This window comes from Crassostrea angulata, chromosome 9, assembly GCF_025612915.1.
Source record: "Crassostrea angulata isolate pt1a10 chromosome 9, ASM2561291v2, whole genome shotgun sequence".
In the NCBI taxonomy this organism is placed as follows: Eukaryota; Metazoa; Mollusca; class Bivalvia; order Ostreida; family Ostreidae; genus Magallana; species Magallana angulata.
Genome location: NC_069119.1, coordinates 23,125,875 through 23,140,064, shown reverse-complemented (window position 1 = coordinate 23,140,064; position 14,190 = coordinate 23,125,875). Strand labels below are relative to the sequence as shown.

The 14,190-nt window shown below is 33.7% G+C and overlaps 1 protein-coding gene across 1 annotated transcript; it reads left to right on the top strand.

The window, feature by feature from the left end:
• The first annotated feature begins 1,968 nt into the window (after positions 1–1,968).
• On the top strand, positions 1,969–12,735 carry LOC128164064 (uncharacterized). Its single transcript, XM_052827788.1, has 9 exons — positions 1,969–2,060; positions 2,272–2,410; positions 4,678–4,833; positions 5,246–5,456; positions 6,176–6,392; positions 6,911–6,986; positions 7,435–8,068; positions 8,263–8,363; positions 10,573–12,735. The coding sequence occupies exons 1-9, from the start codon at positions 2,016–2,018 to the stop codon at positions 10,704–10,706; spliced, it is 1,713 nt and encodes a 570-aa protein (XP_052683748.1). The 5' UTR covers positions 1,969–2,015; the 3' UTR covers positions 10,707–12,735.
• Positions 12,736–14,190: the final 1,455 nt, after the last annotated feature.

Genomic DNA, 14,190 nt, shown 5'->3' with positions numbered 1-14,190 from the left:
GTGAAAAACTATTTTCAGAAATGTACACACCCAAGAGGGTGCTTTAGAAGACTAGGATCAACAAACTAGCCACTCAGTATTCAATGAATTAGCAGTCATGCAGTTAAGATATGATTTTTAAAGTTATAAACTATTTTTAGCACAGACACGTATACGTAGCATCGGAGGGAAGGGGAGGACCCTGCCGACCTTCTCCAATTTATCACAATTGGCATTTTATTTTGAATTAACATAAAGAAAATTGTATTTCAAATGCCCCTATTGTAAAAAAAAATGAAGATGCAAAATGCAAAATTAACATTAATTAGAAATATGAGTTTAAGGTACCCCCCCCCCCCCCCAAGATTTAATATACTTAGTAAGTCTGCAGCCTCCCGATTTTCCGAAACGATGCGTCGTGCCTGTAGTAAAGAAAATTATCATATATTTTAGCTGTAAAGTTTGATAGATCAGCGTAGTCTCAAAATGGCCCCGACTATCCTGTCCTCTTATTGTCAAAGATTCATGAACTATCAGGTAGAGAAAAGAGTCACATGCATTGTATTATCAGGTCCAGTTTAGATTATATAGATTCATGTGGGTGATTGTGATGTCATCTTGTTTTACAACCCCTTTATGTACAGTATGGCTATGGCAGGGCCTTTTTTTTTTTTTTACATGTACTGTGTATTATCTCGGGGGTCTTGACTCAGCCCACTCGTGGCCGTGGGTCTCAGCTGAGCCCCTGACGTCTGAGAATATGAGAATGTTATGTAATTACATGTAGGAGTTAATTCTATGTAGTAAATCGAGGCAAACTGTGAGTGGACTTACAATTATGTATATATATGTACATATGTAAAAACCGCTTGTACCGAAAATCGATATCGATGCTCCATTATTTTAAAATATTTTTCAGTGTGTTTATTAAAATATGAACTTTCACCGATATGATTTTTCCTTTATCAAATGTATTTCCAGAGGTTGTCCAAAAAATGTTTCAACGAGTCTGCCTAATTATATCAAAATGTCCAAGGTTCTCTTGCTTTATTATAATAATTTCTTATTTAGTATTTCTATTTCATGCATGAAAAGTCTGCGTTTTCCAAACGGCTATGTTAAATGAATTCATTGAATTCACTATAATGAATTTAAGTCCTGGAAGTCTGTTTTAAACGCCATATCTACTCTATATTTGGTTTTGTAGATAGTTTATCGTATAAGAGAATGTAACTATAAACCGATTTTCTCTGCTTTTCACGGAAGGGGTGTATACATGTATACGTCATTTGGAGTTGGATGCCCTATGTCATGTTAATACGTATACTTATATGACGTAAATTTCAATGCAAAATCAGGTGTATAGTAAGTAAATTATTTATCATAGTGACATGTGCATATTATGTACAATTGTGCCATATATGATACAAATTTTATAACAACTACTTGTACATTAATATTGGTCACCCGGCCCATTGGGCCTATATGTCACCTTGGTAATATATGTATATGTGAAGGTTGGTGGGCACAATTTAATTATATGGGGATCAAATGATATTTAAATTGCTGGAGTAATAATGATGAAAAATTACCCAAAGTGTTCAGGAAAGTGTGAAATAAATCACAATTTAATTTTCAAGTATTTCCACAATGCCGACGGGAGCTCTGCCTATAAATTTCACGTGTACAATTAGTCACATTTAAACAGTGAATTTTTATTACCAATAATTCTGAAAATAACATTGAATTGGCAATACAAATATTATGTTGATAAATCAAATGCTGGGGTATCACAATATCATATTCTAAAGAAGAGAGGGCCAGTAGCCAACATTAAATGGATTTTTAATTATCTTATCTGTTTAAAAATCAGATGCATTGACACTTACCTACCACGTAAAACTTGGTCCATTTATCAACTAGCATCAGTATTTTCAGGACATTGATTGTCTTTACTTAATAGAATGATTCCAAGTACGCTTGATCTATAAAAGTACCACCGGAAGTAAAGATGATTTAGCGCGCTCTTTCAAAACATGGGACAAATATCTGTAGAATATATCGTATCTTTCAGTTCACAGGTAAGCGTATTGTATGCAATATATGTATATTTTTTTTTATACACAATGATAATTGCTTGAGGTATTTTTGTCCGAGAATATTATAGCTATGCAATCATAAGGGATCAATGGAGTAAAAACCATATCATCACCGAACATGTAGGCTATGTTAGTATGTATCAAACAACAGGTGAAGTTATGTTGACCGATATATATTTACGCTTTTTTTCAGGATGACAAATTCAAAGTTAATAACTTAATAAGCAATGGGGGCTTTAAGAAATGGCTCACTTCAGCTGCGGATAAATCGGGACAAGCAGAAGTAACACTCCAACTGAAAAAGGCTGTCTACCTTTCGTACATAGATCTAGGTAAGTTTATACTAGCTGTCTCAGACTTCATTTCAGGGTTTGACACCAACTTTTTTATGCATTAGTCCAGCCGGACTAGTGTCTTTATAATTTAAGTCAAAAATAAATTAAACTGCATTACCGTAATATTTGCCTAATATAATAGGTACACACTTTTAAAATAGAATTTGTAAATAAAAAAAAGGGTGCATAATATACACCATTATGTTTTTCTTACAGGCGTAGCACTGGCTTAGTTGTATTGTTCTATTCAGCACATAGCAATCAGCTGCGTATTCATCATCTCCATGTACTGGATGTATGCCGCCATTACAGATGTTATAAAATAGATCAGTGCAATAGATCCGGTCTATGAGCTTTCTTTAATTTCATTATCTAGGTTCTTTAAAAATTGGTTAAAAATAATTAGCAATTTTTGACAAATGATTTAACACAATTTATTTGAATTAAACAACTCACGGAAGATTCGTCTTTACCTTTAATTTTTTTAAACACATAAGCGTCCCTATCGAAGCTATTGTTCTGAACATGCACGCTTGTCACCTATCATCTATGATCTCAAAAATCCCCCTAGGGCAAAGAAATATTCATGTCACCCATAACATCATGCATACCCCTGGTTTTTTTTTCGCTAGGTAACTCTATAATCAGCGCAATGTATCATATGCTAGATAATAAAAGTATAGTCATGCTTTTCCTGTATCAATCGCACATCATTAATTTACTTATTTTTTAAGCAAACATTTTTGTTAGTCCGACTGGACTGACTGGACAGAAATTTTGTTAGTTGGAAGGAAAATCTATTAGTCTGTGACTAACAGTCTAATGTTAGTGTCGAACCCTGCATAAATGCATTTCATTCACTTGCAACATATTCATACTTCGCAGTTGATTCTTTTTACTTTACTTTTAGGCCACAATTAAAAATATTTCAGTTTGTCCAAACCCGACCCATGATGACTGGGTGTGGGTAGGTAGGTAGGCAAATTCTTTTTTTTTTTTCAGAATTTGCATGAAGTTTTTCCAACCTTTTATATTTACCACATCTATACAATAAAATACACAAGGGAGGAATCAAAACTCGAAAAAATCGCTACCTCCTGATTTTGGTCGCCTCGTATTAATTCTTCTCGGACGTTCTTCTCGCGCTCTCATTGGTCAATTCAATATTGCTCAAGATAACTCGTACGCGGACTTGTATTTTAGAGGGATTTTCAAACGATATTCAAACTTGCTTTGATGCAAGAAATACATAGTCACGTCCTACCGAATTTCCGAGGTATGGTTAAACTATTTCTATATAAATATGAAAATTAATACATATACTCACCACGTAATAAGAACTTCTTCACTCATCGTTTGAATATCCCTCTAAAATACGAGTCAACGTACGATTTATCTTGATCAACAAAATTAACAAATGAGAGCGCATGAATAAATTTGGTGCGCAACATCTGATCGAAGAAAGTGTCACCGGAGAGTAAACTGAAAGAAAATGCGTGACAACTTCTTAAATTGTTGACGATGTTTAAATTTTGCTGGTATTCCTAAAAACTATGGTCCTTTCCCGATCTAATGATACCTAGAGTGCAGGGTTTAACGTCCGAGAAGAATTAATACGAGGCGACCGAAATCGGGAGGTAGCGATTTTTTCGAGTTTTGATTCCTCCCTTGTGTATTTTATTGTATAGAGGTGGTAGATTTAAAAGGTTCGGGAAAAAAACTTTGTGACAAGCCCCTGTGAGCGGACACGAAAAATATCTGAAAAAAAAAAATTCTTCCAAAAAACAGCAAAAAAAGAATTTGAGTCGGCGGTTTTTTTTGGGTCGGTCGCATTTGGGCAAACATACAATCTTTTTATTTTGGCCTTAATCACATTGCCCATTCTTGCACTACCAGGCAGTGTAATTTAAAATTTTATTTTTCCATTTTTAAAGTATGAATGATCTATAATTGATTCTGGGGTAAAAAAAATTGTGAATAATTGAGACTTTATTCCAATGAGGTTTTTGCATACCCAACCTCTTAATTAGCATATGATAAAGGCACTTAAATTAATTAGAGACTTAAAGAAAAAAAATGTTTTTTTATTACCATAATTTATTTCTTTTAATTCAAAGAGTATATTAAATGCTTCGACACAGTGAAAACCATTAACAAATCAACTTTTTCATGAACGGAAAGTGGAAAATTTTGGAAAGATTTTGAGGTTAAGATTCTTTTTATGCTTATATTTTGCTATCATTGTCTAATTTTTTCTGACACAGGCACAATATGGTGTGCTACAGTGGAGATCAAGGTCGGGCGCTCAGAGTGGCTGCTGAATCAGGAATTTGTTACCTTGGCCCCCACCTCTAGTGTGATGACCCCCCAGGATTGTAGGCTGGAGTCCAGCTTCAACAAAACACGCATGTTTGGACCAAGTAAATATCTTCTCTTTAAACAATTAAATTCTGTTGAAACTATGCTTTTAGTTAAAGATATGTGACCATAAAACTTATTAGATATTGTTTTTTTAAAATGTTACATAATGTATTTATACATGTACATATAGGGATCTGTAAATAAATGAAAGTAGTTACTAAATTGGCAATAGCTTTATTGCTTTATAATGCAGTTTGTGTTAGATTGATTGGAGAGAGAGAGAGAGAGAGAGAGAGAGAGAGAGGAGAGAGAGAGAGAGAGAGAGAGAGAGAGAAAATATCAAAAATATATCCAACTGGTATATTTTGTTTATGGTACATTTTCTTTGCGAAATTACTATTGATGTGCTGTCAGAGAAAATATATATATATGAAATCACAGTACAGTGTATCAATTCATTTTACATTTCAGCTGACTTTGCCACGGATGTTTTGAAACAGAAATGGGACAGGGTGAAAATCATCTGTCGCCAACCTTTCCGAAGAAATGTACAGATGGGGTTATCATTTGTCTGCTTTAAGACAACAGAAGCTGATGCAATTTCTTCTCCAGAAAATAAATTAAACACACCAAAGTCTGTCAAGTCCATCCAGAAACATTTCTTTGGGAAGTTATCCTCCAGGTAAACAGTTCTGTCAGAGGGCAATTGAAGTCTTTGTTAATGTCTTTTTCACCCTGATGGGAGCAAAATCTGGAGTTGAATATCATAAGTTCTTCAGTTTTCTTTAAAAAATTCTTGACAGAAATTATAAACTTATGGAATATCTAAATTACATGTTAGTGCTGTGTGCATACTCTGAAGATTTAAAACAGTATTTGGCATTGTTGGTGATTACATTATCTAATTTTCTTTGGATTTTATTGTTGAGTTTTTAATATTGATGCATCAAAAACTGTATTTCTGTTAAGGAGAGCTAACAGGTAGAGGAGATAATTGCTTGTACATGGATGCACAAGGATCCTTATAAAAACTATCAATATTTCTTTATTATAATTTAAAGTTATTTATTACTTAAACAAATATTGTAGATTCCTAATTAAACGCAAGGAAATAATATCTGTGTAAAATTGCGAGAAGCACATCATGCGATTTTAAAAATCTCGCTTTTTCCGGATGAAAGTAAACTACATGAAACAATGATTGAAATTCGGCATTCACGTTTTTAATTCTCGCATTTTGATAAAGATTCGTTGAATCGCTAAATTAAGTACCCACGCAAAATAAGGAGTCTACAGTACATGTACTAAAAGTGAATTTTGCAATGACTCATTAATGTTTATCATAACGAATGAACTACATGTACATATATGTCTAGTTTTCTCTATCTTTTTTTCTTCCAGTGATGGCAAAACCAAAGAACTGAAATCTAGATTAATGAAGATAGCAGGGTCGGGTGAAGATGGAGTTGGACAGGAGCACTGTCTGAACAGGACAGCTAAACTGGTTCTTGCTGCATCAGGAAGTGTGAACAAGCTCTCAGTCCCTTCTAAACTCGAGTCCCCTGAAGGAAAATCAAAACTGTACTCGATGCATACAGCTCAGCAGGCATCGCCACAGGTTTGTGTTTTACAAATAAATCCACAAACTGCCCTTGTTTTAAATATGACACCATTTCGTTTCGTTTCTTGATTCGAGTAGATTATTTTTAAATTTTTACTTTTCTTTAAATCCTTCAATTTTTTTTGGTCACTCATCTTGCTTTATTTTCCTCCCAGTTCAACAGTTTGTGTACATTTAAGAACCATTTTAACAAAAGCTTGGACTTTGGGTAGTTGTATCAAACAGCAACGTGACGTAGGCCTGTCTATTTCTTTGCTGGCCACTCAGCCATGACTCTTTGAAATCAACAAGATTTGTCAGGCTTTTGAGCTAAGACTACGCAATCAGTGTATATTTTGCTTGAAACAGCGTCATTCGTAACTTGTTTTGACGCAAGAAACAGATAGCTACGTTCAACTGAAAGTCCAAGGTCTTGTTAAAATGGTTCTACTTGTGCGTGCTCCTCTTGGTCTACTTTCTTACCAATTTAAGTATGCAGCAAAACCATAATTATCCTGCAATTTTTTTTCTTCTAGTTTGAGGAACAAGCCCTCACATTTCTAGATGACCATGAGTTTAAGAGGGAAGAACTGGACAAAATCACAATAGCAGGTAAAAGTATTTCATTGTTCTTTGGTCTGTAATTGTTTAAAAGCAAAATGACATCTTAAACATGTAGAGTACTTTGACAGAAACATAGTGAATTGTAGCAAAATTACTCAGAAAAAACATGCGTATCATTTACTGAATCATTTACCAATCCCTCGGTATTTTGTATTGTAGAATATTTTACAATATGTTTTGCTGACATTTATACATATACGAATATATTTCTTGCAACTTGTGGTGTAAAAGCTGCAATGTAACCTGGTTTTTGGATTTTTTAATTGATAAATGATTCTCAGGGGCTCAGCAAGTTTGACCCTCAAGCTATTTGTACCCATTGAAAGTGTCAAACCCAGAGACAGATCAGACACCAAAATTGATAAGTTTTAGTCCAATTTACTTGTAATTTGCAATTATGCAGCAGTGTTTCTTGCTACAAGACTTCTTTTTTCAGATATAAGGCACAAGTTTGAGAAGAAACTAAAAAGAAAGCTTACAGTAGAAGAAAAAAAGGTGTTCATTAGACTGAGTCAAGAATATATTTGTGAGATATTCATGAACAATAAGAATGGAAATGATGAAAATGACAGTGCAGGGACAGGACATTCTAGAATTGAGTGTAAACAGACTGAATCCATGTCTAATGAATCTCCTGTGCAAAAAGACAAGAGTAAAATTGTAGATAAAGTTAGTGAAAATCCATCATCAAGTTTACATATGACAAAAACTGGACCATCTCATAAACATGGCAGACATGTTGATTCATTGACAAGTCCCAAGAGAGTAAAATCGAGCTCCTTTGTGGGTAAGACAGTCTGTAGCCGACCCGTGAACCCTCATCCACCTTCATCCACTGATGATCAGTGGCTGAACTGTTCCACTCCGCCTAGCAGCGGAAAACGGAAAAGGAACATCAGTGGGTCGGATAGCAAGTTGAACAGGGGAGCCAAGCGACAGCAGCTGGAGGATGAGGAGAGGAGTTGGCTGGGGATGGAGGGGGTGGGGAGGTCGAGGTGGGTGTCTACAGCAGCAGGGTCAGCCACAGGGTCATCTGGGGGAAAGGGCAAAGGGAACTTTGGCAAACCAAGGTGAGATACTTGCAGGAGTTGTTGCTAGATAAAGATTACATAGAAAGTCTAAAACTGAAATTGTTAGGGGATTCAAAAGTTTTCAGATGTTGAAAATAACAAAGTAACAGTACCTGTAAGTATGTTTCAATACAATAAACTATGGTAATGACTAACTTGCATTTTATTGTATTTGTTATTTATATATTTAATAGGAAAAATAATAAAATCAACATAGGAGGAAGAAAAAATATTGAGCAGACGTCTGCTGATACCTTTGGAAACCAACAGCCTGACATCTGCCTAGTTGAAACAGGTACATGTACAGAAGTGGAGATTTCGGTTCAAATCGGATTTTAATCCTCAGTGGCTCACAATTCATTGCATACACCACAAGGGTGATTCTTTTTATGATTTAAAGGGGCAGGATGGATATTCTTTGTCCTGAAAAAAAGGAGCTGTGTAACTTTACATGAAATATATAATTATTTAAGAATTTGCAGCTAAAAAGAATTTGATCTCTCCTGCCTAAAAAATGGTACAGTTATATAACTGCAGGATATATACATGTATCATATTTAGAATTATAAGTGAATTTGAATGGTAATTTGGTTGGCTAACCAGACTTCTTAAAGTAATTTATTAAATGAGTGGGTTACGGTATTCAATCCTTGCCTTTTGGGTCCTTTCTATACAAAGAATATTTGACCCATTTCAATAAAGGACTTTATCTCATACGTGTGGTGTATATTACCCGTGTGATAAACCTTTGCTATATCACACGGGTGATGCTATATCAAATACTTCCGGTCGGAACTACTTTTGACACAGCCCCTCGCTTCAACGCCTCAGTGACCTATTTTCGAAGATTTGCTAGTACTTTCAACATAACTATATCTACTACAAAAATTAATATAAAATTGATTTTGTCAAAGATTTGAATTACAAATATGAAGGAAAACACATAACTGCGTAGCACAGGCGTCGGAACCGGGGGGCTATTATGAGTGGGGGGGGGGGGGGGGGTTAGCCCCCCCCCCCCCCATACCTTTTTTGCAAAGTTATTCATAACCGTAACCACAAGACCCTTTTTCTTGTTTGTCAAGATTTTTGATAAATTTAGCCCACTTCCAACTTTCAATTTGCTTTGTGAAGTTTATAAAACTACAAATTACGTTAACTATCAAGGAGTTCATCCTGACGACGCGATGAAAACAGACCGCTCGGGTTGTGTTTATATACAAGAACTTACCGAAATAATGTTTCATGAGACTTTTATTCCACCACCAGTAAGCATCCTTATTCACTATTTTCAATTTTCATAAGGCTAGCCTAGTGTTTGTTTTATTAAACATCATGCATCAACAACTGTTCCTCGTTCGAGTCAATATTCAAACTAACGAGCATTCGCAACTTTGTGTATGTCAACAAACTTGATTATTTAAGTCTTCTAATCGGAATTTCCATTTAATCAAGTGAATAAGCTCTAAGAAAAATTATCTAGAGCTAAAAAATTATTTTAAGGTTTATTTCAGTGAAACTTTACATTAAAACAGTTAGATTTATCTCAGGAATGACGTACTAAATTGTATTGCGCAAGGTCACAATAGCCGCATAACACAACGTTGCATCATCGTTTTTAATCTTTGAAAAAAAAAACCTTGGGTCACACAAGGGACTGTCTCAAAAGCTTCATAATATAAATCAAATTGAATGAGATAAATAGAACATCTATAATTGTGTGATTTTATATTTGCTTTATCCAACTCGTTGAAATGGTTATATTCGCTCGGCAAGCCTCGCGAATATATACACCATTTCAACTCGTTGGATAAAGCAAATATAAAATCACACAATATAGATATCCTCTATATATATGATGTGGGCCTTAAATGAACATCATCATTTTACTATAATTCTTTGTTTTCTTAGTCAAGATATGTATGTGATGTGTTTACATAATATTCGTTTTGGTTCAAGTGCCCACAATTTAGAATTATGACATCGTAAATACAACCTTTTCCCGCCATTTTTGCATTTTTAGCATAAAACTGCATGTTTTCAAGCAGTTTTTCCTTCCGAAAACATTGAGCGCATGCTTGAACAAACAAAATATTTTAATCAGAGATGTAGCTAGCCAAGACTAATAAGTGACAAAAAATTTTCCTTGTTTAAACATGCGCCCTTTATCTCCCATTCGTAAATAGATACGAAAAATGTCAATTTTTGGCTGATTTTGATTGAATTATAGAAATAGCGTCACTTCTGACGTCATATACTGCCAGTAAGTGCAAAAAATCAAATAAATAGATGGCAAATATATTTAATATCAACTCTTCTAAAAAACAAGTTAACATTTTATTGTACCCGAAAAACTTAAAAAATGGCGAATTATGGGGGCCAAATTTAACTCTTATCATATATAGTTCTTTAGCATTTAAATCAGTTACAGTTAGCAGGGGAAAACAATCTGAATCTGTATTATTTTTTTTTCAATGTGATATTTTTCAATATTTTTTTTTTAGTCTTACCAGAGGTGGCACCAGTATTTGAGGAGTATACGCTGGACTCTCCGTCAGCCTTTGTAGAATGTCCACTCTGTTCTGAATTGTTCTCCAAGGAAACAATAGAAGTACATGCTGCTGTCTGCATGGTGTGATTTCTGGCTAAAGTCTCTTAGGACATGGTCAGCTCAGATTCATGTGTTTGGATATCATTTCCTACAGAGTTTAGATGTCATTTTTTACCATTCAGATCATACATTAATGTGCATTGAATATATTTCTTGCTGCTAAGACCTTTCTTTGTTAGATGATTTGTTTAGATACATGTACATTCAAAATCTCAGGGTAAAGAACATTTTCTGCTTAGGCTTAGATGTCGGAGAATATCATAAGCCTGTTCATAGATAGTCATCAGCATATGTATAAACAGGAACATGGAAACGTGTTCATTCTGATGCCAAGATTAGTTCACAAACTACTTGGGTTAATTTTTTTTTTTTGGGGGGGGGATTAACTTTGATTTTTTTCACTGTTAATGAATACAGTTTAAAATTTTTATTCTTGCAAAAAACTAGTACCTACTTTTTTGAACAAAATAAAAAACCATTAAATAACAAAATGTTGTTAAATTTAATTACCAGTAATACTTTCTTTTATTTGAAATTGTTCAGAAAGTGGTTATTGGATATTTATGGAAATTCCCAAGGTGTTTGAAAGAATTGCCTGCTGGTCATTCAATGTACAAGTTTATTTTTTAATATTTGGTATTAAAATCAGTCATTGTATGTTTGAGCCAATGATTTTTAAAGATTTTAGCAATGGGATGGAGTGATAAAAGTTTGTGTTTTAGAGACAGAATATTTTAATCATGTTAGATTTTAAAACTTGGATTAAGAGTGGAAGACTAATTCGATTATATATTAAGTAGATATAACCTAATTGTGGATATTTCCAAGCATTGCTTGATAATTATATGAATTAAAAAACCATTAAGGGAAAGAATATTTTGAATGTTTCTCTGTGGAAAAAAAATTGTTAAATGACCCAGTTTATGGATACGTATTTACAGTGTGTACAATACATTTTTAAAAGTGTTTTAAGCGTTAATTAGCTCTGGATGGAAAGTTTATGAAATATCACACTAAAAAAAGCAATATCTTGTGATTACACACTACAGCTGATGTTTTATTGTTGAAGCAAAAAAAGTTAATGGGCAAGTTTTCAAGCATTGCTGCATAAGGTCTACATGTAATGCTGCCATATGAATTAATTTTATTGAAGAGGGAAATAAACCAGTTTCTATTTAATTTCAAGTCATTATATGAAAATTGAGTTATATCTTTTTGCAAATCTCATAAAAAGCCCGTCTGCTACATTATGTTTTAAAATTGCTGTTATTTTGTTAAGCATAAATTGATCTAAAAAATGTAAACAGCAATAGACGGATTTTATTGTTCACTTTAAGGAGATTGACACTCGAGTGTCAATGCTCCAGTTGTTTCATGGCTAACAGTTGAAAACCTATGTACATTGTTGTTAAAATTTTGGAAACGGGGTATATTTTTTGTTATTTTTTTTTCCAATTTACATTTAACACAAGTTTAGATAAGTCGGTATTTATTATGATTTGAATACAACTTAATATTTATTTTAAATAGTGCTGAAAATATGGAATGGAATGGTCGTAAGGCTCAATTGAGCTCTTCTGATTAAAATTACAGTGGTCTCATTGTTTGAAAAAAAAATAGTAGAGTGGAAAGATTAATAAAGGAAGCTGTGCAAGTAACTGATATAGTGTATATTCAAGTTTGTCCAAACTTTGACATGTCACACGTACGCTTGTGAAAAATGCAAAGTTCAAACTTTGAGCGTTGGACAATAGTGGAGCTTCTGGAGGGGTGTAAACTGCCATGTTGGAGTTTAATGCAAATAATTTTCTGTTGAAGTATATAATTGCTAATTTGCTAGAGTTAGTGGAATTAAGAGGCTTTTTTCTGTATTTCGTTTAAAAAACTTAAAAAAACGGAACTTAATTAAGTCAAAAAGGGCGATGCGCCGATGGGCGTTGTTTGTTTAAATTCACATCTTAGAAATGCATTGTATCTGTTGTATTTTACCAAAAAAACATCATTCTTTGTTCACTTATATTTATCTACTGAAAGAAAATACACATGTATAACTGCTCTTTTTTGTCTTAGTTTTATTATTATCTAAACTTTCGATATAATTTGGTTTCATATTTTAATATATTCGGTGAATACCATTTTCGTGGATTTCATTGTTAAGTTGATCCACAAAATTGAATGTCCATTGAAGTGCATTTCAATTAACATTTTGTAATGACAAGATCATTGTTTATGAAATAACGTATCCTAAAAAGATTGATTTTCATTAATTAACAAAATTGATCATCACAAGCGCAACCCCCCCGTGAACCCTGGACCAACACCGGAGCCCAAAGAGGGGTTAAAAATTGAAGGTAGTTCTAAACATATAGGGAAATGTAATTAAATCTTTTCAAAAACTACTGTAACAATGGTGCGACTTGCAGGATTAGTATGTTAGCATTCTCTGATAGTGATAATTACTTTAATTTGGTCTTGGTCCAAATTCTTGAGACTTTCAAAATGATTGACATTTTTGCTTAATGGAATATCAACGGAATGGTTTCCAAATAGCTTATCCAATTAGCAGTGTCTCGGTGAAAGTTTTCTTATTACATGTAGGTTGTGTAATTCAACAATTCACACATAGAGAACACGAGTTTTTGTATTATTAAACTAGAGAATAAAACTGCATCGCTGGAGTATCAAGTGTCCACCCAATATAAAATCAATTTACTTTATGTGAATATGTTTGCGACAAATTAACTCCAAGTGGATCTGTAATTTGGTTAAAAACATTGGACTATGTCAGAAACAAAAATGATGAATTTTATAGAGATCAATGTACATGTATGACTTTGTTTTAACTGTCTTAAATTCATAAGCTTATGAACAAGCACGATGGCATAAAATCTACGTAAGTTGTGTTTATCAAATACGATATATATATTTTTTTAAATTAATGCAAAATGTGCATGCCCTAATACTTTTTCATGATGGCTGTGCATGTAACTCTAGTACTTTTTATAATGATTTTTTGGGGGGTTTAAAGTTAAGTAGGTTTATAACTAATTATAAGACACCTTTTAGACCTATCATTTGAGAATAAACCTATTGTGTGTTCAGCTCTTTATTTTAAAAGGACATAATGTAACCTGTATGTAAATTTATTTACAGACAAGCTTATTCATTTTATTCTCTTCTTCGAAATGACGCCTGGTGAAGTATAACTTCAATTTCAATCCTAATTTCCTTATTTCCATATTAAATTTTTCAATGCTCCCAAGAAAGTGTGGGGGGGGGGGGGGGGGGGCAACTCCGTGATAATTCAATTTTTTCTATATAAATTTAAAAAAATGTGTTGCTGCGGAAAAAGGGGGAGGGGGGGGGGAGCCCCCCCCCCCCCCCCAATACTACGAGCCTGTACATGTACTTCAAACAAAAAATACTGCTTGTGTGCAAATTATTTTAATTCATTTTGAAAGTCGTTCTATGTTTCGTTTGTATGTATTTACCAAATAAATAAACAATTCAT